Source organism: Thalassophryne amazonica, chromosome 20 (genome assembly GCF_902500255.1).
Source record: "Thalassophryne amazonica chromosome 20, fThaAma1.1, whole genome shotgun sequence".
NCBI lineage: Eukaryota > Metazoa > Chordata > Actinopteri > Batrachoidiformes > Batrachoididae > Thalassophryne > Thalassophryne amazonica.
In genome coordinates, this window is record NC_047122.1 from 46,768,000 (window position 1) to 46,795,404 (window position 27,405).

Consider the following 27,405-nt stretch of genomic DNA (forward strand, 5'->3'; position numbering starts at 1 on the left):
TGCATGTCAGGTAAAGGCACTGGGGAGATGGCTGTCATTACATCATCAATAAATGCACAAGTTTATGTTGATATTTTGGACAATTGAAAGGGTTGTTTGAGGATGATGAAATCATTTTTCAAGATGATAATGCATCTTGCCATAGAGCAAAAACTGCAAAAACTCCTTGCAAAAAGACACATAGGGTCAATGTCAATGAGCAGATCTGATTTGATGCAGGTGTTAATTTGGGGGATGAAAATTTACAGGGTGATTCCATAATTTTTTCCTCTGCTTGGTCTAAAAAAGTAACCGTTACTGACTGCCACAATCTTTTTTTCTTGATTTCTTATAGTGTTTCTTAAAAAAAAGGAACAGAAACATCACTTACCTTGCACAGGCCCATTGTCCATAATCTCTTTCATAATCTCCTTTTCCTAAAACAGAAGAGACACAGTGATTATAGGCGGAGGAAAGTGAGATGGACAGAAAGATCATTACACGTCTGTGAAATTGAGAGGATCAAACAACCTCCCTGGATGTGAAAGTCAGATAACAAGATTGGGTCCAGCAGGGCCCTTCGGCTTTAATGCTGGATTATTGACTTCAGAGGACATCAGGAGATTGGCAGCAACAGCCAGTAACGATCTCGAGAAGCATAGCTGCCACTTAGCATTGACGGATGCTGGTCGATGAACCACACGCTGGCTGCAGCCTCCGTGGTTGACGTGGAATTGGAGGCGATACAAGTAAGTGCATGCAAACAGTTACAGACAATGTTACGTGATAGTCCGTCTAATGAGGACTCAATGAATACTCCCAATGCATGTAATGATGTGGCTCAAAACAGAACATCAGCTTATCTGTATTTTATTACTCCCATCTATAGCTCCCATTTTCACCAAGGGATTTGGAGTTACACAACCTATTAGTGTGAGTGAGCATCAGTTGATGGCTCGTAGAAATATGGCGATAATATATTAAAATAGAACAGTAATGAAATTGATGACACTTAGAGAATTGAATTATAGCAGATAATTTTGATAGATGGCATTTCTGCTGTTAAGTGCAGCCTGTAACTGGGCACAGATCACTCTGGCATGTGTTCTTTTGCTTTGTACGTATATTTGGAAACAAACCAATCCACCTCAGGTTATATTCTTACACAACTCGTGTAAAAACTTGGCTACATTTACATAAAGTGCACGGTTTTCTGCCTGTCTGCTGCCATGTACTTCTATGGACCTTATCTCATATCTCAGGAACTGCTGGTTGTGTGCTGGTGGAAACCAGCAGCTTAGGTGCCTTTGGTGGCGAGGAAGCACAACATTTATTCAAACTGTCAGGGTTTGCAATTGTCCTGGATCAAGATGTTTGAACCTGCTGAGATGTTCTTTGATCTTGGCAGTGAGGGTAGTGCCTCTCGGTCTGTGACCTTAGAGATCGGGAGATGCCTGGGAAAAGCTTATGGAGTCATGAGATCACTGTTTGGCAATGCTGATATCTTTGCAGGACAATGAAGGGTCATGGTGCTTTCTGTCTGACTTGGATGCATCACCAAAGGGAGTTTTTTCTTACCACTGTCACCTGTGTGGTTGCTCTAGGGGTTGGTAAGGTTAGACCTTACACCTGTGAAGTGCCTTGAAACAGCTTTTTTTTGTGATTTGGTGCTGTATAAATGAAATAAATTGAATTGAAATTGATAATAACTAGTGACCTAAGGTGATGACTGGGTCCCATCTTCCTGACACAACTCCTGGCCCGGTTTCATAAAGCAGTTTAATTAGGGAATAACCCTGTTGTGTCTGATGATGTGTCAGACGTTCATGCTGGGATATACGGTCGAAAATAGAGGCGACACATTAGCGGAGCCGGTAAAATGGATATTTTCGACTGTATAACAGCATGAACGTCCAACACATCATCAGACACAAGGGGGTTATTCCCATTCTAATCCATTTCCATCGTTTGCATGGTTTATTTTTCTGTAGGAAATTCGGTCTTCGAGGCTAGGCTTACTGTGAAGCAGTGAGCATCTCTCCAACAGCGGTCAGGGCGCGGAGTAATCCATCAAATGCAAAAATCCATCAAACATGAAATGGTAATTCTGTATCAGAATCCACATCAGTACTTCCGTACGGTAGCTTATATTCACCCATTTCGATGGTGGCACGCAACTCTCTCTCACTTTGAGCTAACAGCTAGCAGTGCGTGCAGCCAGTGTTCTGATGAATTGTGCGTCCCGAAAGTTCCGCATCCTGACAATACTGCACATGCACAGTTGCGCGCGCATACGCTGTTGCGCACGGAGGACAGGAATGACATTCAACAGTAATGACATCTCATCAGAACACTGGTCAAGGCGCGGAGTAATACATCTTTGGTCACCATTCCACAGATATTAGATGCCTGATATGTCACACTATTAGCCAGTCAGATTCATGGAAAAAATATAATTGGTTTAGAAAGCTGTTTAATTGAATAAACTCATTTAGTTGACTCATTTTTTGACGTTAGTTGTTGTACAAAGCACTTAGTCGGCTAAAGTTTTGCATTACCCGACTAAAGTTTTTAGCCTGGTACAGAGGAGGCTAGTCTTATTTTTGTCGACAAAATGTCAGTGTCGTATCTCAAAAAATGGCAGCTATCATGTACCACCACTTCATGGAACACTCAAGAGCACCCCTACATCACTAGTATTCCTCCAAAAGGAGAGCTTCCTCCATTTTTGGCCATGGTTGTAGCAGACTACTGTCGTAATGTGTTTGTGACAGTTCTCACATTAGCCACTGGGTGTCACTGTTAGGCTGAGCAGCATTGTGTGCACAAAAAGGCTTGACGGAAGTGCTGTAAGTATGTAGAAGAAGAACTGCTATGCTAAGAGCTAATCACATCATTCTGCAGTTTGTATGTGTCTGTAAATGTTAATAAATCCAGTTAACGAAACAAAGGCTGGATAGTTCATGACAACGACTAACCTGGAAGTAAACTGTGGTGTATGGAAACAGACTTACGGTTTGAAAATCTTTAGGTGTGATGAACCCTCCACACCTACAGAGGGCGCTCGAGTGTCACATGTATATAAAGAGATATCTGCCCGAGGAGAGAGTGAGAGGAGCCGAGATGGCAGAGAGTGTAAAACCTGTTGGTTGTTCCAGGTGCAATAAAGTTGTTGGTTCCTGTGAAACCTTCATTGTTCTTCAACCAGGACAAACCGCATATTTAACTCTGTTAAACATGACATAAACCAAAACTCTCGCGCATTGGAGGCATTTTTAACTGTCGATGTGAAACAGTGACGAGATGAATAATGTTGGCTGACTAACCATAGTGGACTAAGTAAGTTTAGCAGACTTAGAGATTAGATCACTTTATGAAACTGGGCCCAGTTCTACATGGAGAAACATATGTACAGCACCTGGTGTTGCTAAGCAGTCTCCCATCCAAAGACCTACGACACTTCTGAAATCAGACGGAATCAATGTGTAGATTCCCACTGTTGTCATTACGAGAGTTTAAAAAACAAGCGCTGTGATAATAAATTGGTGCACACTAAGTACATTATGTATCTTTATGCGCATGTGTTGATTTGTGTCTGTGCTTACGTTGGAGGAGAGTCTGTACGGTGGAGTGGATTGGTAGATGTCGTTGTGGTAGTTGTGCGTGTTGGGGCAGTGTTGCGTGGCCTGCCTCTTCCCTCGTCCAACAGAACGGCTGTGCATCATACAGCGGCCCACATCTGGCGGGGTTTGCTGTGGCGGTAGGTACGGGTAACAGTCTTCAGTCACTACTCTGTGAGAGGATGCGACAAACATGATGCAATTCTTAAAAGTGATCAAAGTGTCACCAGATATGCTTCTTTTATTGTTGTTGTGTTTACCCTCTACGTCTGAGGTACCACCAGGCTCCATCAACACGGCCGCCAGCGCAGCCTTTCTGGTTATGTTTGTCGCAGGAGATGAGGTTCTGAGGGGACAGCTGGGGAGTCATGTGACCCATAGACTGGATGGAGATTCTATCCGACGCCACAGCTAAGGTTAGATTAGAGTAGATAGAACTTTATTGATCCCTTGGTTAAGAATCACTCAGGGAAATTGAGGTTCCAGCAGCATTGTATAGCAGCACACAGGGTAAGAAGCACACAGAGTAACAAAAGTGAAAAGAAAAAAGAAAAACAGTTTGCAAATATGAATATAAGGAAGGAATATAAGAAATATAAATATAAAGGGAGAGATTACTGACATTGATATGAAGGCATTAAGAGAAGAATGTGGACAACAACAAAGTTTTCATGCAAAACCTTTCACAACACTACATGACTGCTTCATCGTTAATCAGGAGTATATCTTCCCTGTTGCAATGATTCCATACATGTGGAAGTTTCAGCAAAGCTAAATCAATATAGTCTGCAGATGTTTAATTTTACAGTTCTTTCCTGTATTATCAGGACACTTCCTGATCTTAGCAGTGTATTTCTATTTAGGCTCCTACCTGCAGTGGAGAAAGCCCACGATGCAGCACAGTTGCCCTGGTCGAGCGGTTCATGAATCTTTCCCGGCCATTTCTCTGCTGAATTGAAGTAAAGCGGCAGGCGTTCACTCTCAACGTCCATGTTCATCTGACAGGAGGAAGGAGTAAAATACAGTAAATGCACACATGCTTCAGTGCAGAATTTCATTTGGACAGACAAGTGACCGAGAAGCAGTAAGTATGAAGAACAGAAAGCTGCAGCAGGGGGAATTCTGGCCTGACTGAATATGTTTGAACATATGTAACAATGCAAATAAAAGGCACCAGAGGCCTGATGCAAACCTTGTGTGCTTTGAACAAATATGACTTCCTTGTGACATCATCGTGACACCACTTATACTGATCAGTCACAAATATTTTGCTGATCTATATAAATTTTAGCCCACTGGTTGCAGATATATAGCAGAAAATATGTTTTTTGCACCAATTTTTGCTGAGCTTTGGCCATGACCTTTGTCCGATCATCTCCAAATGTTAATAATCTTGAGATATTCGCCCAAGCAATACTCCTAACAAGTTTGATGAGGCCAAAGTATGGCCATCAGTATTGCGAAGACTTTGCGTCCATCCATCTGCCCGTCCGCCTGTCTGTCTGTTATTCCGTCTGTCTGTGCTCAAAATTGGTCCAGTCCTATTACTGGCAGGGTCTTCAAATTCACAGGGACCATTCTTGGACATTCCTTGGACAAGTTCAAAGATGGCTAAAGGCACCTTGAAACTTGCATGAATTTTGGCTCCGCACTGCCGCGCAATTCATTGTACCAGTGTGTATCATTAGATGGTACGCACTTTGACACTTTGAATTTGATCCCCGCACTGGCACGGAATCTTGCATCCCAGTGAGTTCATTTGTCATTAACTGTGCGCAATGACACGCAGTGGCACACCGTGTTAGCAAATAGGTTGACAGCTAGTTCACACAAATGGCAAATTTATGTGTGCCAGAAATTTTTAACATTTCAGAATCTTCTTTGTGCACTGGCTCGCAGCTGCGCACAATTCACGGTCAGTTTACAACAGTTTATGACGAGTTTACTCATTGGCACTCTAAATTACATGCCACTGTGGGGCTCAGATTTGTGCAAGTATCAAGGCACCTTAACCTTGACGCATTTTAAGATGTCAAAAGGTCACATTCTGTTTCCTATTTTTATGCTCATATAGCCGAGGGTATTTTAACATTGCATTATATTTTTAATTATCTTGGTCACTGAGACACACACACACACACAAACACACACACACAGGACTGATTACAAAACCCTGCTTCACCAGCACGCAGAGCACTTAATGGCTGCAATTAAAATACTCTCAGGTGAAGTAACATGAGCAAGAAGCTTGGATCACAGACAGATTGCATAAGTCTGCTGCTCAAATCACCAGAAAAAAAAAGATAATTTCGTGGAGTGAAACTCTGACACAAACCTGTTAACCCAGTTCACTCACGAATCAGCAGTGGTAAGGTTAGTGGTGAAAACATGGAATGAAAATAAATCTGACACTTCACTTGGAAATGAACACATTAACAGTAAGGGGAGGTGATGGTCTAGTGGGTAAGTATTGGGCTTGAGACCAGAGGATCCTTGGTTCAAATCCCAGCCTGACCGGAAATCACTAAGGGCCTTTGGGCAAGGTCCTCATTAATCCCCTAGTTGCTCCCGGTGTATAGTGAACACCTTGTATGGCAGCACCCTGACATTGGGGTGAATGTGAGGCATTATTGTAAAGCGCTTTCAGCATCGGATGCAGATGGACAAGCACTATATAAATGCAGTCCAGTACCATTTTACAACAAACAGCCTTCAGGGAGTTAAAAATATCAAAATTAATGTGAATAATTCTGAGCAGACTGTTAAACCAGTGATTTTAAACGTCTCTCCCATTTCAGTGGATCGAGCAAATAAAACTGGGTTTATTAAAATACAGAATATACAGTACTGAATATTGTTGAACTCAAGAAGAAAATATTATGGTTTGAAGTTTGTGTGCTTGTCTACAAGTGGTAATTTGTTCCCCAGATTGTTTAATACATTATAATCATTCCTTGGATATCTCTATGCAGCTGAGTTATCAGTATTAGTGTTTGAAAAAAACTCTGCCCTACTTTTGCACAGCATTCCTGTGATTAATAGCAAGGTTGTCAAAGTGCAGACGACCACCTGATGTACACAGTAACTACAGGAATGTGCTGCTAATCAGAGATGACTTTCTGTGGAATGTCAAGGTCAAAAAACGCAGTAACACCTTGATGCTTGAGCTGAGAGAGAAGAAATAACCACAAGATCGGTGTGCAACATTCACACGTTTGTTACATTCATTATAAATGAGTGTGTATCCAGAAAGGATGGGGGGGGATGAAGAGATTTTATGAATGAGCTGCAGAGACTCTGATATGGTTCCTGGCACAGGTAGAGACACGCTGACAGGGGGGGATGAGTCCTGAAGCTTGTCAGTGAAAGTTGTGGAATGCTGTAAGGATGGTGGGATGGACATGGAGGTGTAGGGAAATTTGGGCAGATGGAGTTCTTTATTATATAACCACCATCTCTTCCATCTTTGTGGTTACTTCTGTGTTTGGTGATCTGTCTGCGCTCCGCGTAAACACAGACTAAACAGATCACAGCAAACTGATGTCCCAGACAGAGATACCATCATTAAGCCAAAGAGATGTTCATCAACAAACACCTCTTTGTCGTTATATGTTTTAAATGCAGGAGCTGCAGTTGTCCCCAATAGAAAATTAATACTTGCCATTCAGAATTCTGTGATTTTTGAACCTCGGGTTCTGACATTCTGTGGCAGAACCCTAGTTCCCTGGTTTAACTAACTGCACACAGCAAGTGAAGCTTAATCAGACATTATCAGATATCAAACACTGTAATACAGGAGTTCCACAAGGCTGTGTGCTTTCACCAATACTTTTTAAAATTTATACTAATGACTGCAGGAAAGTACACCCCAATAATTTTATTTTTAAATTTGCAGATGACACAGCAAGCGTTAGCCTCTTGCATAAGGACATGGACCCTTTTGTCTACTACAATGAGATTGACATCTTTATTAAGTGGTGTGACAAAAACCATCTGATTTTAAATGTGTCAAAAACACAAGAGATGGTTTTTGACCCAAGGCAAGTGACAACACACAAGCCAGTAGTCATTTCAGACCAAACTATAAATCAGGTGGCAACGTATAAATATCTAGGGGTCCATATCGATAATTTCCTAAACTGGAAATCACACATTGATAATTTGTAGAGCCCGATCGATATGGATTTTTTTAGGCCGATGCTGATACCGATATTTGGATGAAAAATGCAGATAATCGATAAATCGGCTGATTTGCAGATAGCCGATAAATCAGCCGATATATTTTTTTTAAATGAATAAAATATTCTTTTTGGACCCTTAACAAAAAAGGTATGAGCTAAAAGTTGAAGCTTTGTTCTCATATTGACTAACTTTATAACAGAGAAGAATTTTCAAGTTCAAAAAATGCAAAAATGCAACTGGAGCAATTAGAGGGCTATTCAAACAGGCCAACCAGTAAGATATCACTCCTGAAAATGATCTTTGCCATATCACGTGAGGTAAATCTGCCCTACGATTGGATTTTGGAAAACCATGTGACAGAGAACCAATTCTGATTGGACACTCACATTGCGCACATCATCACACATCTTCTATGAGGAGTACCAAAATGGCCGATGGTGGATCGAAAGTCCGCGGAGTTTTCAGCAACAAAAAAGTACGTTTCTATCTCATATCATTAAAAAGTTATTTACAATTTAGCTTGGTCCCAGCCGTTGTATACAACGGCGTTGGCCCCAGAGGGTTAATGGCGAATGGCAGTAATTCCCAGAACCCTTCCGGACGACCAGTGAATCTGAATGTTTCAACCTCTTAGCAGTAAACGAACGTTTTTCATGTTAGAAATAAGGTCTACACAACGTGGGCTTAATAAAATGCGCGACCGACGCAATGAAGCACATTTGACACATTACTACATAAACTGAGTTCATCAAACTGAGTTGAACTGAAACAGGAGAATGTGGGGTGAATGTAATCGCAAAGTTATTACAAACAACATCCTTATAAACTTGCTTGTATGCTTTTGTCAGCTGATCAGTGCAGTGTGACGGCGAACTACGGGGGCCAGTGATTAACACATTTAAGCACGGGTGTAAGGAGATCTCAGTTGAATGAAGTCAGAGCTCCCTCTACTGGACAAACGGTGCAAGGACATTTTACACTGCCGATGCAAACATTATTTCAGTAACTGTTCTGTTTATGAGAAATTATCGGCATTCTATCGGCAAAATTTTGGCCGATAGTGAGCACTTTGAAAAGGGCTTATATCGGCCGATAATATTGGCCGGCTGATATATCGGTCGGGTTCTAATAATTTGTGTAACAAACTGCAGCAAAGAATGTATTTTTTGAGACGACTGAGGCTTGTTAGCAATCAGATCATGCTAATCTTTTACAAAGCTATCTAAAGAGAGCCTAATTAGATATGGCATCACTGCCTGGTTTGGTAACCTTACAGTTCAACTTAAAAATAGGTTGTCTAACATGCACAAAACAGCAATGAAAATAACTGGTATGAAAAAATATGAGTCCATTGAGAAGTTGTATAACCAGTCAGTTATGACGCAGGCAACAAAAATCTGCTCAGACTCCACTCACCCACTGTTCTCAGAGTATAAACTTCTCCCTTCAGGAAGAAGATTTTGTATACCAAAGTGTAAAACAAATCGTCTCAAATGATCATTTGTTCCAGTTTCTATCAAACTGTTAAACAATGCAAGTAACTAGTGCAACAGAACAACGTCCAACAAACATCAGCACTTTAGCACCTGGCACTTTTCTCAGCTGAATGTCTCTGTGTTGTCATTGTAATGTATTTCCTGATTTTAGTCTAGATTTTAATTCTTGTGTTTTATGTGATTTGTGTCCTTTTGTAAATTGTTCTCTGCCCTGTGAAGTGATAATGTAGTGCAACGCCTAAGACAAATTTCCCTAATGGGACAATAAAGTTGACCTTGACCTTCCATACCAGCTATAAGTTATTGTTACCAAACTCAAGCAGCACAATGGGGTATTACAACAGCTCATACTGTATGTGCCTGTGTACAAACACCTCAGAGACATGGGAACAGATTTTCACTGAATGTGGGAGGAATATTCTGACATTAATGTCGTGAGATCATTCGCATTTGGACCATATTCATTAACAGTCAAGGTCAAAGTTGCCAAAAACATCATCCAAAAACACATTTTCATGGATATCTCTACAGCCAATAAGACTAAAGCTTATATTGAGCAGATAATATTGATGATTGTGTGGTATAAGTGACAGCATTATGGTGTCACTACAACATTTATTATGTCATAACTGCCCAACAAACACATTATATGGGATAGGCCTGCAGGGGTCATTCAAAGCTTCTATGCATCAGCTAATCATTTGTCATTATGTGATATAAGTGACATCACAATTATTAAAACTTCACCCTGTTTATCTGCAGCCAACAGGGTTAGATTAGAAACGCCTGTCTTATTGGTCTTGCTATATCTTGAAATGACTAGTATAGTCTTACAGCACTGTATTATTACGTGCACACAGGGTAGGCCTCAACTCCCTGATACCATTTTTATTTACACTCTATTTTTTTATTTTATTTTATTTATTATTTATTTATTATTTTATTTATTTTTATTTATTATTATTTTACACACTATTTTACTCGTACAATACAAACAAATGAGCAACTTCACACCGTTCATAGCACGTCTTATTTCAGTCTCATCTTTAGTTTGCGGAGTGATGAAAAATTTCCTCTGAAAGATCTCTAACCAGCAACCTCAACCTATTGAAAATGAGAAATGAGAGGACGACAGTGTTCAGAAAGACTGGCAAGAGAAGGACAACTTGTGTACCTGGATCTCATTCATGTTCATAACGTTTCTGGAGGGTCTCTGTGTGCCCAGGCGGTATCGGATCCCCTCGTCTAGTGTCATGCCGTAGAACTGACTGTAGTTAGCTGCCCTCCACCTGTAAGTGCAAAGAAGATTAGAGTAGATTAGACAGAACTTTATTGATCCCTTGGGAAGACTCCCTCAGGGAAATTGAGGTTCCAGCAGCATTGTATAGCTGCAGCACACAGGGTAAGAAGCACACAAAGTATCAAAAGTAAAAAAGAAAAACAGAAAACAGAAATGAGAATGTTTCTAGGTGAGTGTATTTGGAAAAGTGAGTATTTTAAGTGACGTGATGTGTTCACATGCTGTGTATCTTACCCATAGTTCCCTCTGTTGACTGCATGAATCATGTCGGACTCCATGAGACAGGCATGCTGGTCACACTCCCAACGTCCCGAAGCCCCACATGTACTGCAACACAGACAGATCAGACATTCAAACGCGGTCAGTACACAGTTTTTTAAATTTATTTACACACCAACTTCTGCTTCAGTTATCTGGAAAAGAGCTCCAGCTGGCGAATTTGCTGACGTCAATAAAGAAACATCTAAAATAGGAATTATGTCTGGATAGAGGGCAAATATGCAGGGGGCTCAGAGGGACTCCACAGAAAGAAATTAAATGAGAGAAGACAAGGCAGTAGCTTGAAAAGATGAGAACAGAGTGAGAGAGTGAACAATAGAGACGGGAGGTTAAGGTAACATGTGGCCTTTTAAGGCTGCAGAACTGAGATCCATTTTTAGTCAGAAGTCAGAGGCACTGAAGAAGTTGAGGAGCTGATGGAAGACTCACTTAATCTCAGTTTCATCACTTTAAATGATTTCCATTTTACTGTCTCAAATATCTTACCTTTATGTGCCGATCTAAATGAAACTACATCTAATGCTTATGCATTCTAAGGTTAGTTGTTTTATGAAGAATTTTTAGGATTTTTGTTTTATGACAGACACAGGAACAGCATGGCGCGTTTGTCGCTTACACGAGACAAAGAGAGGTATAAAACAGAGTTTAACCGCTTCAAAATCAGTTATTCGTATGACGTAGAGCCCTTGGTTAATGTTTCCATGCAAATAAACTATAACAATAAGAATAATTATAAGAATAATAATTAGTATTATTTATTATTATACACTGTAGAATGCAGTAAAGCTTTTTCCAAACATGGGCAGAAATCATTTTATGAATATTATGGTGACTGATGAGACATGCCCCATGTAAACAGGCGTAATAATGAACTCAACTGTACATGCCAAGTCATGATAAGAGAAACAGAGAACCTGACCAAGAGGCTAAATTCCAACGTTTTTTCATGGGCTTGCAAATTTAATTCAAAGATTTGATCCCTTTTTCATATAAAGATACATGAATACCCTAATGATTGACAACAAGATGATGATGATGATGATGATTATGATGATGAGGATAGTTGTTTTGGACATCCTGCGACATATATTGAAAAGCAAGTTAGTAATAAAAAAAAAAATGCTACATTATTGCATATGGCCACTGTTGTATTCCACAGAGAAAGATGGTCTTCAACAACAAATGTTTTCTTAACAAATCCTTAGCTATTTACAAGAAAGGTTCAAATTACAAGTGCTGGGAAAATTCTTTATCCTTATATCCTTTATCCTTATATACTGCTGAAGTTGTTTACTTAGAATACCGTGGAATATTCTATAACTTTGTGGAAGAGCATAGTACTAAGAGCAACATTACAGAACAAGCAGGAAAGCTCCAGAAGGCCACAGAACAGTCTAGGCCAAGTGTGGCCAAGTTCGGTCTTTGAGAGCTACCTTCCTGACACTCTTAGTTGTCTCCCTGCTCCAACAGACCTGAATCCAATGAAAGACTCGCTGGCAGACTTTTAATGAGCCTTTCATTGGATTCAGGTGTGTTGGAGCAGGGAGACAACTAAGAGTGTCAGGAATGTGGCTCTCGAGGACCAAACTTGGCCACCCCTGTGTTGTGTGGGCCGCTGAAGAGGAGGTACTGCTGGCCCACCACCACAAGATGGCGCCCTGCTTGAAGTGCGGGCTTCAAGCACGAGAGGGCGTCGGAGCGACCGGGAGTGACAGCTGTCACTCATCATCTGTACCAGCTGTCACTCATCCACTACTCACCATCACCATAAAGGCCGGACTGCAACTCCACCTCCCCGCCGAGAAATCAGCTACCAAGCAAGGTAATTTTCTCTGCTGTGATTATCGTTGTCTAAGAATATTGGTCTGTGTGCAGCCGTGTTCCTGCGGGCTCTATCGGAGGCTGGATTGGCGGACAGTGAGAGGACGATGTTCTTCGCCTCTCACTCCATCCAGGAAAGAGACCAACAGGAGCTGCACGGGTGACATTGTTTCTGGAGGTGGAGGTTCTCCCTCCCGGAGGAACTAAGTACGAAGAGATTACTGGGTGTGACTTCACACACCCACCATTATCTGTTTCTGTTTTTGCCAGCAGTACCTGGTCTGACAGCTGGAGACGGTGGCCACCTGGGGCTCGGGACTTGGCGGCTCCGGTGTTCTTCAGATCCGCTGGCGGTGGAAGCTGTGTGGGATCCGGCTCTTCTTTAGACAGATGTCTTCTATCCTCGAGCCTGCCCACACGTCACCTTGTATACACTTGACTGTACTCCTCTAGTTGTTTTTGTCTGTATTCCGTTGTGCAATTCACAACATTAAATTGTTACTTTTTGGCTTATCAATTGTCCGTTCATTAACGCCCCCTGTTGTGGGTCCGTGTCACTACACCTTCCCAACACCCTGGTCTAGACTAATCAAGAAATCATTCTAGGCTGTTCCACAACACCTCACCACTGAGCCTGAAGGTGTCCCCTGAAGGCTGATGATCTAGAGTGACATCTTCTTGAGCTTTGGTCTCCACTTGGAACGGCATGGGTTGTGTGGTCCGTACTCTGGTGCTGGAATCTTGAACCTTGGTGCTGGTGGAGCTTGCTCAGGCAGGTGCACCCCCATCTCCATTGGATGATCTGGAGGTGGAATCACAATCTCCGCTTCTGTGTTGATGCTTCTGTCAGCAGAGAAGTCCTCTGGTGGGTTGACATCATCTTCATTGATGTATCTGGGATGTAGCTGCTCCCAGTGACATCTCCAGGTGGGTCCTCGAGGAATGACCTACACACTGACTGATCTGGTACCGAGTTGTTTTGTGATGATGGCAGGAACCCATCTCGGCTGTTGGTCATGATGAGGTCCAAAGTACTCTGTGTAGACTGCATCACCAACTTGGTAGTTTCGAGTGAGCTTGTCCATGGGTATGGGTAATTCCTGCACCTGTAATTTGGTCGCATCCCGTATCTGCTTTCCTTGAGCGATGTGCGCAGGTGACGGTAGCAGAGTATGGATCCTTGCTCTGAGTTGCCAACCGTTGAGGAGTTCACTTGGCGAGTATCCACAGGATGTCAGTGTACAGTGGTACTGTAGTAGGAACTCCTGAAGTGCTCTCCTTGGTGACAGAGATGACTTGCGTAGCGCCTGTTTGAAGCTTTGCACTAAGCTTTTTGCAGATCCATTGGTAGCAGGATGATAGGGTGCTCCTGTGAGGTGCGTGATTCCTCGTTCCTTGCACCAGCTCTGGAACTCTTCTGAGGCGAACATTGTCACATTGCCAGTCACCAGTGTGTGTGGGTAGCCAAAATCAGCGAAGTCCTCCTCCAGAAGATCGATTGTGGCTCTCGACCCAACTGATGTGGTGTGATGAATACACGGATACTTTGAGTATGCGTCCGTGACTACCAACCAGTTAGAGCCCATGAAGTTGATGGCGTGATCGACATGGATCTGGCTCCATGGTTTTTCTGGTAGCATCCAGGGATGAACAGTGGGCTGTGGCTCACTCCTTCAATGGCATCATTGATGCCTGGCCAGTACACAGAAGTCCTTGTGAGTTGTTTCATCTTCTCCATTCCAAAGTGTCCAAGATGTAGGAGTTCCAGGACTTGTGGTCTCAGGTACTCTGGAATCACCACTCTGGATCCGTGCAGTAAACAACCACTGCAGATGATGAGAGATCCCAACAATTTTCTGAACTATACCGAAAAGAAATCTGGGCTCTTTGCTCCAGATGTAGCATGTGATCTGGTCCAAGACCCCAGCGCTGCAGATGACTCTATGGATGGATGGGATTTATTGTCATTGTCATTACAAGTGCAACAACAACGAGATGTATCAGTGTTTGAACTTTTTCAATACAACATCTAAACTTTGAAGTCCGTTTCCTGTCCAGTTCCTTTTGAGATCACTCACCACAATAAAAGAACCTAACAGAGACCAGCGGGAGGCCATGTTTCACACTCTCCATCACAGTCTCAAACAGAGACAGACACAGTGTTGTGTTGGGAAATATAAACACATACACAACCATCCGGGCGACAGGAGGTGCACCTTCGCACAGCGCCCCACCAGTGACCTCACAACAGTGTCTGACAAGATTTGTCACACAGTCTACAAAGACTCGAGGCTGTACGCTGTTGCCAAAGTAAAAGGGGGAGAGCTGCTATTTCAGGTCATTACTGATGCAGCTAGGAGGCGGTATGCAGCCTGTGATTGGTGTAAATAAATAACTGTCATGTTATCAGCAACACAACAGACTGCAACACCTTTAACCCTTTTACTGACGTGCCTCCTCATTGATAAAAAGCTTCAAACAGCATCAGTCTCTAAAATTTAATAGACTGTACAAGTTAAGTTGATTTCCAAGATGAAACATATGCATTTTGTTAATTTAGAGAAATTCATGAAATTTTATTTATTTAAATGTTTTTATTTATTTATTTGCTTTGAGGAAATAAATGTATATATTAAAGTAAATTATGGTATAGAAATGTAATTTGTCACTTTTTAACACACATTAGATAAAAATGTTAAATCCTATTTAGTTTTGTGGTATTTTAAAGTCCAAAAACTAGTTTTGTGGTCAAAATGCTGTACATGTGAATCCATATGTTGTTTTCATGCTGAAATGGATATAACTCAGTTTGTAGGCAAACAGATGTGGCACATTTCCTGTTTTGGAACCAAACCAAAATTTGCATTAAAAAATTAGCAGAATGTACCTTTTTTGAGTTACAAAATTAATAGCATGTGTGACATTACCAGTGTACTATACTGCATGTTGGTGGCAGTAATTTACTTTTTTCAATAATGGTATTTCTTGTTTTGGAAATAAACTCAAGTGTTTTGATGACTGAGCCTACCCACATGTTAAGCTGGAGTGTATAACACCCAGAGTTTTCTGTCTTTATGTTAGGGGAGGTGATGGTCTAGTGGTTAAGCGTTGGGCTTGAGACCAGAGGATGGCTGTTTTCTCTTTTTAAAGTTATCGGGGAGTGAAGACACGAAGGAAGGGTAGATAAAAACGCTGCTAATGAGATACTGGCAGAAAAGAAGGGAGAACATTTCAAAGCGGAAGCTCTGACCTCCACCCAGCAGCCGTCCTGCTGAGACAGACTGAAAAGTGGGAGGATGCACATTTGGGAAATTAATAAGTGAGGAGGGTCTGCGTGGAAATGGGAGGGTGTGCATCCTGTGCCAGAGAAGTGGTGCAATTCTTCAAGACTTTCTGAGTGTGAGTTTAACGTACATGTGGGAAACTGTTTGTGCATAAGGTTCTTTTCAGAACAGCAGAGTTCGCATACCAGACGTGCAACCAAGGAGGTGATTTGTTTTTTTCTTCAAGATGTCTTAAATCCCATCAGACCGTTTGTGTAGGTCCCCCTATTTCCATCCAAACAGTCTTGACCCATCAAGACATGAACTCCACCAAACATCTGAAGATGTGCTGTGGTATCTAGCACCAAGACATTAGCAGCAGATTCTAACGCCCCATTTATACCGAGTCCACGACCGACTTGCAATCGAAAAATGGGCTCTGCTCGCCGTTACTCTCATTGACTCCCATGGGTTGCAGGCTGGTCACAATGGGGTCACCGTGGTTGGAAAATGATCCCTCTTGGTCCCCATCACTCCCCATTGGTGTCCAACAGGTGTGCAAATGTACTGAGCAGTTTAAAACACTCGCACAAGTTGTGCGACCATTTAACAGATACATGGGTCCCATAGTCGGTCTTGATCAACTCTCACATGTCTCAACTCACTCTCAGTTTAATCCTATTGGTCCTAATAGACTCTCAGTTAACTCTGCATGGGTTCGTATCACGGATATTAACATATTTTTCACTTGCACAATTCAGTCGCAATGCAATGGTGTAAATGCAAGTAACAGATCACAACGGAGACCAGCCAAGACTTGCGAGAGTTGACAAAATGTCATGATCTTGTAGGTCTCAGTCTGGTGTAAACGGGGCATTATATTGGAGCACATCCTTTGTTCCACAGGTGTATCAGTGAGCCTTGGCTGTCCATGACCCTGTTACCAGTTCACCCGTTTTCCTTCCTTGGACCACTATTGGTCGATACTGATCACTTAAGAGTGGGAACATTCCAAAAGAGCTGCAGTTTGGGAGATCATTTTTCCTGCTTCCAAAAAAAAAAAAACCAACTGCGATGACAAAATGTGAATGTGCTGCCAAATGTATTGTGCTGTTGTAACTACAGTGAGGAAAATAAGTATTTGAACACGCTGCGATTTTGCAAGTTCTCCCACTTACAAATCACGGAGGGGTCTGAAATGTTCATCTTAGGTGCATGTCCACTGTGAGAGACATAATCTAAAAAAAACATCCGGAAATCACAATGTATGATTTTTTTTATAATTTCTTTGTATGTTACTGCTGCAAATAAGTATTTGAACACCTACCAACCAGCAAGAATTCTGGCTCACACAGACCTGTTAATTTTCCTTTAAGAAGCCCTCTTATTCTGCACTCTTTACCTGTATTAATTGCACCTGTTTGAACTTGTTACCTGTATAAAAGACACCTGTTCACACACTCAGTCAATCACACTCCAACCTGTCCACCATAGCCAAGACCAAAGAGCAGTCTAAGGACACCAGGGACTAAACTGTAGACCTGCACAAGGCTGGGATGGAAGTAGCTTGGTGAGAAGACAACAACTGTTATGATTATTTATTAGAAAGTGGAAGAAACACAAGATGACTGTCAATCTCCCTCGGTCTGGGATTCCATGCAAGATCTCACTTTGTGGGGAAAGGATGATTCTGAGAAAGCTCAGAACTACACAGGAGGACCTGGTCAATGACCTGAAGAGAGCTGGGACCACAGTCACAAAGATTACTTTAGTAACACATGATGCTGTCATGGTTTAAAATCCTGCAGGGCAGCAAGGTCCCCCTGCTCAAGCCAGCACATGTCCAGGCCCATTTGAACTTCACCAGTGACCATCTGGATGATCCAGAGGAGGCATGGGAGAAGGTCATGTGGTCAGATGAGACAGAATAGAGCTTTTTGGAATCAACTCCACTTACCATGTTTAGAGGATGAGAACAACCCCAAGAAAACCGTCCCAACCATGAAGCATGGGGGTGGAAACATCATACTCTGGGGGTGGTCTTCTGCAAAGGGGACAGGATGACTGCACTGTATTGAAGGGAGGATGGATGGGGTCATGTATTGTGAGATTTTGACAAACAACCTCCTTCCCTCAGTAACAGCATTGAAGATGGGTCATGGCTGGATCTTCCAGCATGACAATGACCCCAAACACACAGCCAGGGCAACTAAGGAGGGGCTCCATAAGAAGCATTTCAAGGTCCTGGAGTGGCCTGGCCAGTCTCCAGACCTGAACTCAATAGAAAATCTTTGGAGGAAGCTGAAACTCCAAACCTGAAAGATTTGGAGAAGATCTGTATGGAGGAGTGGACAAAAATCCCTGCTGCAGTGTGTGAAAACCTGGTGAAAAACTACAGGAAACGTTTGATGTCTAATTGCAAACAAAGGCTACTGTACCAAATATTAACATTGATTTTCACAGGTGATCAAATACTTATTTGCAGCAGTAACATACAAATAAATTATTAAAAAAATTATACATTATGATTTCCAGATTATTTATTTTTTTTTAGATTATGTCTCTCACAGTGGACATGCACCTAAGATGAAAATTTCAGACCCCTCCATGATTTTTAAGTGGGAGAACTTTCAAAATCGCAGGGTGTTCAAATACTTATTTTCCTCACTGTACATAATCAGTGTTATTCACATCACCTGTCAGCGGTCACAATGTTATAGATGATCGGTGTAATATACTGTACTATAACGGGAGAATAAAACCCAAGTTTTACAAGCAATTTAGGGAGAAATTCAGAGGAAAAAAGTTCCCATTGTGCTTCAAACATGCCTTTTTTCATTATGGGTCATGACACATTAATATGAGTTTTGGCAGTTGTTTACTTGTTGCACTGTGTTTCCTCCTGTATGTCTCTCTGTGTTGTTATCTTCACTCTAAAAAATGAAACATACACTCTTAGGCATAAAATGTTGAATTTAAATTGATAAAGTTAAGGTAACTTTTTCCACATAACTTTGTCAATTAAATCAAACATTTTAATTCTTAGAGTGTTGGCTTCTTCTATGTCTGTCTCTATTTCTGTCTCTCTTTGTGTTTCTGTCTGACCTTATCAGTCATTATTTCAGTGTCTTGTCATGATTCTATTTGTTTGTACTTATTCTGTTGGTGTCTGTATTTATGTTACTGTCTCAGTCTCTCCCTGTGTGTCTCTGTCTCACCTTCTGTCTGGTCCTGTCTGTTGCCAAAGCAAAGCAGTTCCCTCATGTTTTGTGCCTGGTACAATAACATTAATTAGCTCGTTAGCTTCTGATCACTAACATGCTGTTTGCATTATAAATCAATAATGCGTCAATTAAATCAGTTTTATCTCTTTTTTTGCATGAAGCTGTAGCACCATGTTTCAAATATAAATGTGAATTTACTCCTGTTCAACTTACACAGGAAGATATGTCTTGCCCTATTTCTCTTTAACTCTGTCCCAGTGTCTCCCTAGAAGAACTATGCACTCAGAGACACCGGAACTGATGCAAACAGACAGACATGGCTCTGTTATGCAGTGTCATCAGATATAATGTATTTATTTTTAAAAAAAAGTGAAGCTTTTTGCCTAATATATCTGAAAAGGCCATTTTCCATCCACAAGTCTTATGGAATTGTTTATAAAACAGTAGTCTTTACATTAGTTTTACTGCCCAGAAGTATGGTAAATGGTAAATGGACTGCACTTATTTAGCACGTTTCCATCTGCATCAGACGCTCAAAGCACTTTACAGTAATGCCTCACATTCACCCAATCTGAGGGTGCTGCCATACAAGGCGCCCATTACACACAGTGAGCAATAGGGGGCTTTTTAGGGTAACGTATGCCAACATGTCTGAGAGTGTGCATGTTCACATGCACGTGTTTGAAAGAAGTGGGGACTTGTCCAAGCTCTTTCAGGGACAGCAAATGAGAAAGATGTGGAAAAACTGCTGCATGTGGAGGACTTGAGGAATTCAAGCAGTTTTACCCCCCACTCAACTGATGTCCAGCAGAAAAACAAAACTACACTGCTGCCCTCAGAAAAAAAGTGCCAAGGAGAACTGTTGTAATTATTTTTAGAAGCTTAATTTTCATGTAGATCCACTAACACGAAACTGTAGAAAATATCAACTTTGCAAAGTAGATCTCTTCAGATCTACTCTTTTTTAAATCCAGGGATAGTTTTGTGCGCTCAAATTGAGTGGACTTGACATGAACTTGTTGCACTCTGATAATTTTGAAAGACAACCACTTACAGTGTTGCTCAGCAGGAGAACATGGAGATATTGTTGAAAAGGTTTGAAAGGACACAAGTGACAAAAAAGGACCTGTTGTTGAGTTCATCTTTGTCATGTTGCTACTGGTTTTCCTGCTACAAGGACAGCCTGCCAAACTCATCCTCACTCAGACAGAACAGCAAATACCTCACCGTACTTTGTCCCACGGCCAAAAGATAAGAGCGGAATACACAAGAGGCAAAACACTTTTTGTTCAACAGACAGTTTACACTAAACCCTAAAGCATCCCGCTTTCCCCAGAGAGTTTGAATGTGAAAAAAAGCCAACAAATATGTTCACACTCAGGCCTAAAGCCTGACTGATCGGAGTACAGTTAAATTGGTGTTTGAACAATTTTTGTTTCTTTATAAGTATTTCAAGAAATCTTGTTTCAACAGTGCAAAAGTATTGCTCAGTTCCAGCTTTGGACAGTCAGCGGCAGTATGATTTTAACTGTAGCTTCCTGATTCTTGCTTCCTCTTTATCAGACCCAGAAAACAGTCTGTGACCTGGGGACACACACACCGATGACAGTGATCGGGCTTTTCAACTGCCACCATCAGAGGGCGCTGCAGAAATGGTGACGCAGTTGATAGTGACAAAACAACACAAATCATTTAAATCTTATAATGCTTGGTGGTGAAGTCTTGATTTTTTTTTTAAAACAACAAATATAATTTCCATGTGGTTCTTTTTTTTTTTTTTTATCTAATTGTAAAATTGTGTGCACATGCAGGTGGCTGATTTCCACTCCCATCTTTAGCCATGAATGGATGCAGACACTCCATTGAATAAGCAATTGCATATGATATATATATACACGAGGTATCTTATAAAACTAACCGGCAGTTTTATAAAAAAAAAAAAAAAAGAAAACTATATGGATTTGATTGACATGCGATTACACCAATCATGCTTGAACCCTCATGCGCATGCGTGTCGGTGACATCATTTCCCTGTGGGCAGGCCTTGAGTGAGATGTGGTCCCGCCCTCTCGGCTGAATTCCTTTGTTTCACACACTGCTCGAGACGGCGCGCGTTGCTTTATCAAAAAATTTTCTGGACCTGTGAGGAATATCCGAGTGGACACTATTCGAGAAATTAAGCTGGTTTTCGGTGAAAAGTTTAACGGCTGATGAGAGATTATGGGGTGTTTCTGTCGGTGTAAGGACTTCCCATGGAGCGGGACGTCCTGCAGCGCTTCCAGGCGCTGTCGTCGGCCTGTTTCAACCTGAAAACATCCTAATTTAAGGCTTAATTCACCCAGGACGTCGTGAGAGAACAGAGAAGATTCAGAAGAGGCCGGCATGAGGACTTTATGCGGACATTCCACTGTTTAAGGACATTTTTTAATGAAAGACGTGCGCGCAAATTCGCCGAGTCGTTTCTGTGACGACTCGGTGAATCTGTGTGCGCCGCGACAGGAAAAACACCTCCGTGTTGAAAACCATTTGTAAAATTCAGGCGGCTTTTGATGGCTTTCAACAAGTGAGTAACTGAGAAATTGTTTAACAGCTTGGACATGTTCCAACTTGCCCGTTAAGATTTCCAACGGAGGTGTTTTTCCTGTCGCAACCCCCCGCGGTCGGGTCCGGCCCGTCATGCGAATCTGCCCGCACGTTCTTTCATTACAAAATGTCCATTAACAATGGAATGTCCGAATAAACTCCTCATGCCGACTTCTTCTGAAAGTTCTCTGTTCTCTGACGACTTCCTGGGTCAACAGAGCCTGAAATGTGGAAGTTTTCAACTTGAAACGGCGAGACGCTGCCGCCTCGAAGCGCAGATCGCCGTCAGGCGCCGTGGGCCGTCCTTACGGCGACACTACCAGACCAAAATCTCTCATCAGTCGTTAAATTTTTACCGAAAACCAGCTGAATTTATTGAATGGTGTCCACTCAGTTGTGCCTTACAGTTTTGAAAAAATTTTGATCAAACAAAGCAGCAGTCTCTGAGCCATTCCTAAACAATGAAAAAAACGACAAGAGGGTGGGTGACTCCTCACTCAAAGACTGCCCACAGGCGAATGACGTAACCGACAGGCGTGAAAAAACTCTCGCATGCCCACGAGGGTTCAAGCATGTCTGATGTAATCACACGTCATTCAAATCCATATGGTTTTTGAAAAAAATAATAAGGTCGGATACTTTTCTAATAGACCTTGTGTATATATATATATATATATATATATATATATATATATGTGTGTGTGTGTGTGTGTGTGTGTGTGTGTGTGTGTGTGTGTTCTCCACTCAGATTGCAATAGCCAATCACAGATTAGCCTTTCTGTCCATCATTTACCTGTATTTTGGCATGCTTGGCGCCAGAAATTTATGTTTGCTCCAAAGGGATCCAAAAAAGCTAGGACCAAAAGTTATATTGGATCGGTTCCCACTGACCAATAGCGTTAGAGCTTACTGCCAACAGCTAGCCAATCAGAGCGCGGCATACAATTATTCATGCGGTGACATCACTAACGACGTAGCAGAGGTCAGGAACTTGCTGACAGACGCTGGTTGAAAAACATGGCAACAAACATGTCAACAACAGCAAACAGAAAAAATCATCTGCCAGCGAGGTTTGCTGAGTTCACAGAGGAGGAACTGGTGGAAATATTGAACTCCAAGGATGCCAAAAACACTAAGAAGGTAAACAAGCACGCTACTGACGTTTTAGAAGCATTCATATGCTGTTCACAACAAAATAAATTGATCTAATTTACTTGACTCTTTGTTGTTTGCTTAATTTGAGAGGCGGGTGGAGAACATAACAATTGATGGATGGCAAGTCGTCCAACATAGTCCAATATAACTTTTCTTCATCCAGTATTTCTCTATGTTGGACTCCTTACCATCCATTATTTGTACAATATAAAAACCCTGATTTCATCAGACATTATTAGACATGCCAATAAAAGAAGTACAGTTTCACTGAATGTGAAACTGAGACTTAGAGCAGCGGAGAAAAAAATTTATGTGGTGGCTTTGTGTTTGGAATTACACATAAACAGAAAAGCTACTGAACAGGAAAACGATAGCACATAATGCAAGCTCTTTGCAAGAGTTTTGCTTCATGTTAAATCTTGTTTTTCATATCCATATTAGCATATCAAGCTTGACTTGCTGTAAAAAAAAAATGTATGTACACATGTTCTGAAGTATACATGAAGTACACACATTCTCACTGTGCAGTCTTCTTTTATAAGCACCACTTTATGTACGGGAAAACGTCGGACTCACATATACACATTCTTGTATACATACACGTGGCCCCAGAGCTCTGCAGCTTGAAGGCCACGAATATTCTCTTCTCTGAAGCTACTTCAGTCGTTACATAGCTGAATGAGTTACTAATTTTGTCTCTGGTAATTGCAGCTCATGTGAGCATAAAAGATTAAAATCAAATTTGCTGTTTTATGATGGAAAAAGCACCAAACCATTATTATATTGTCGAGACATTGAAGAAATGTTTTACTAAAGACACATTGTTGGACAAAATAATGAAATAATGCTAAACTGGCATGAAACATTGTTATTGTAAAACAGGGCACAAGTATATTTGTGTTTTAATCAGTGTTGGCATCTTATAGATTCAGTGAAGCAGATAAGGGGCACATCAATGAAACATTTTGATCGGGTGGGAAAAGGATTTTTTTTTTTCACTTTAATTTGCCAAATAGTAATAATAATAAAGTTTAAGAGTAAAATCAGCATGTAAGAGTGGAAGAAGAAAGATCACTTTTCCATACCATAAATTGCAGTTCTCTTTGTAAGTTTGTCCTGTAACAAACTGGTTTCCATTTCGCTCACATGTGCCTGAAAAGAAACAAAGAGGATGACCGTAACATATGAGCAAGGGTTAAATAACTACAGTGTATCTGGAAAGTATTCACTGTGCTTCACTTTTTCCACATTTTGTTATGTTACAGTCTTATTCCAAAATGGATTAAATCCATTTTTTTCTTACAAACTCACAAACAAACACAGCCACACTCTCAACTACGGTCAATTTAAAATTTCCAGTTCAGCTAACCTGCATTGGTGAACTTGGTTTGTGCTCTGACATACACTGTCAACTGTGGGACCTTATATATAGACAGGTGTGTGCCTTTCTAAATCATCTGAATGTACCCCAGGTGGACTCCAGTTAAGCTGCAGAAACATTTCAAAGATGATCAGTGGAAACAGGATGCACCTGAGCTCAATTTTGAGCTTCTTGGCAAAGGCTGTGAATATTTATGTACGTGTGATTTCTTTTTTATTTATTTATTTATTTTTAATAAATTTGAAAATATCTTTTAAAAATTCACATTGTCATTATGGGGTACTGTGTGTAGAATTTTGAGGGAAAAAAAATTAATTTCATCCATTTTGGAATACAGCTGTAACATAAAGTGTGGAAAAAGTGAAGTGTTGTGAAGCACTATAGACAACCTTGAGAATTTTACTTTGTTATATATGACAAAAATCCAGAGACAGAAACTCAAATAAGTTGTGCAAACATTTATTTATTATGCAACCCCTTGGTGTCTACATGTACCGATCAATGTGTGTGTGTGTGTGTGTGTGTGTGTGTGTGTGTGTGTGTGTGTGTGTGTGTGTGTGTGTGTGTGTGTGTGTGTGTGTGTGTGTGTGTGTGTGTGTGTGTGTGTGTGCGCGCGCTCAGAATACGTGAGGTCTCAGAAGCTCTGAGTTTCAGTATAATCCAGTGAGGAATGTTGCGTTAGCGCCTTTCCTGCCTTCTCAGGCTGCCCACGTTCTTGTCATGCTTTAACCAGCTCACGCTCCACTTTGCTACCTCTACTTAAAATAAAACAGCTCATCTACTACCTCTGTGATCAGACACAGACGAACTGCACAGGTCTGAAAAGTGTGAAACAGAATATCAGGGGAGCTGTGACACTTCCCATTTGAAGCCTGCTTCATTGCAAATTTTTGATGACTATATTTTCTTACTGACACACTGGGAACACAGTCTATGAGTTATATGGATATTTAAATTGTAACATGGTGTTAGAGTGAAATGCACCTTAGATTTAGAACAATGTGATGTTTCCCATCATCCCCCCTCACGGTCTGTATAACACCTGTGTTAGTGCTAGAGGTGGATGATACCGGGAATTTTGGTATTGATCCGATACCAAGTAAATACATGCCCAGTATCGCCGATATCAATACCGATACCGATACTTTTTCATAGATCCAAAGGATCCAAAAGACCTAGGATAGAATTTCACCAAACATTGTACGTGACAACAAAATACTTTATTATTACAATCAACATTTTTGTTTAAAAAAATATCACTCAACACAAAACAAAATCTCCTGAGGTAGAGGGTTGACAAACCACAATACAAGGGTGCGCTGCTCCGTGTTGTGTGACACAGCGCAGTGCTGCTCTTACAGACAGAGAGGAGACTTTGTTGAATCTGTGTGCGCAGCGGTCAGTGCGTGCGTGAGAGAAAAAAAGCTTGAGTATCGATGTTTTTACACGAGGATCGTTCAATATCAACACCAGCGTTGGTATCGATATTATCGATATTAGGATCGATCCGCCCACCTCTAGTTAGTGCACAAAGACAAAATTCTATTTTGAAGGGATCTTTGCAGCTTTTCTATGTTAAATTGCAGGAGCATTATGGTGACATAACACCAGATGAATGCAGGTTTGAATGTTGGCGTGCACTGGGCAGTTGTCAGGAGTGCACGGATAAGATAAAAGAACTGTGCAAAAATGTGCTCTGAGCTTTGCTCCGAGCTGTGCGCGATAACACGCGCTGTTGCACTCATGTCTATACGTCCAACAGCCCCCACCTTGTCGTCCACAGAACAAATACCTGCATGTAACGCTCTGATTCTTGTTCTGTGCCTGTTGCCTGTCTGTCTTTCCCTTCACATAGTCCGCATTCTTTCTCCTGACCTTCATTCATCCCTCCATCTGCCCCTCCTCCCTCTGTCTGGGTTAATAAGAAGCCTACTGTTCCTGCTTCTTTCTCAGGTAGTCTTCCGCTGTCACCGACACATTTTACATGTCTGCACGGTCAGCGGAATGCTCCAATAGATCAGCAGTTCTCAAACTGTGAGGTGGCCCAGCGCTCCAGAGCGTGGAGCCATTGCAAGAGGGGTCATGATAACTTGGGAGATACAACTAAAATGAAAGATGACTCATTCGTTTTCTATCCCCACTTACTCCAATTAAGGGTCATGTGGGATTGCTATCCCAGCAATCGTAGGGCGAGAGGCGGGGTACACCCTGGACAGGACGCCACATACAGACAAACAAACACAGCCACATGCTCAACTAAAAAGTAAGTTCCTTCAGCTACTCCCCTGTTGTCACCCGGGGTCACCACAGCAGATCCAAGGTGGATCTGCATGTTGAACTGGCACAGATTTACACCGGATGCCCTTCCTGATGCAACTCCACATTGCATGGAGAAATGTGGCAGAGGTGGGGTTTGAATTGGTGTCGCAGACTGAATAGTCTGCCCCTAAAAATCGGTCTACCTTTGCATCTGCTCATGCGTCGTTTCGGACCACAGCAGCACGTCTGAGACGGAGTCTCTTCACCCAAAGCAATCAGATGGATTAATGGGATTATTAAACATCACATAATAAAGGCAAAAACCTCTTAAATCATTGTAAAGTCAGTTTTAAGCAGAAATGAGGCTGTTTTAAGCAGAAACAATGCGAAATTCCATGAATTCCAATGCGCAGTGAACACATCAGCTAGTAGCTTGTTTAGCCGCGGCGCTATGATCGCTTCCGCTGCCTTTTATGATGAAATAATGCTGAATTTATGTGGAAATGATTGTTGTACAAAAGCTTCAGATATCTGTTGTTGAGATAAATGATGACTGGTGTGCAGTTTGAAGCAGAAACGAGGTGTTAATCCGTGAACGGGGGGGCAATTTTTAGGGGAACCGTTCGGTCTGCGACACCGGTAACCTTCCACACTTTTCCACAGTTTTTTGCAAAAATTAAAAAAAAAAATTCATGTTGTCATTATGGGGTGTTGTGAGTAGAATTTTAACCTGCATGTCTTTGATAGTGGGAGGAGGCCGGAGTACCCGGAGGGGACACATGCGAACACGGGGAAAACATGACCTTCTTGCTGTGAGCAACAGTGCTAACCAATATGCCACAGTGCCGCCCTAAAGATGATTC

At 41.6% G+C, this 27,405-nt stretch overlaps 1 protein-coding gene across 2 annotated transcripts in view; it reads right to left on the reverse strand.

Moving 5' to 3' along the window:
* Positions 1-27,405, reverse strand: part of tinagl1 (tubulointerstitial nephritis antigen-like 1) — a 57,966-nt gene that overhangs the window by 17,092 nt on the left and 13,469 nt on the right. For both annotated transcript variants that reach the window (XM_034160206.1, XM_034160207.1), the window contains exons 3-9: positions 23,988-24,054; positions 10,812-10,904; positions 10,452-10,566; positions 4,471-4,597; positions 3,860-4,010; positions 3,585-3,771; positions 371-416 (exon numbers count right to left, since the gene is read on the reverse strand). In XM_034160206.1, coding sequence (XP_034016097.1) covers positions 371-416; positions 3,585-3,771; positions 3,860-4,010; positions 4,471-4,597; positions 10,452-10,566; positions 10,812-10,904; positions 23,988-24,054 — 786 coding nt within the window. The remainder of the gene's footprint in view (positions 1-370; positions 417-3,584; positions 3,772-3,859; positions 4,011-4,470; positions 4,598-10,451; positions 10,567-10,811; positions 10,905-23,987; positions 24,055-27,405) is intronic.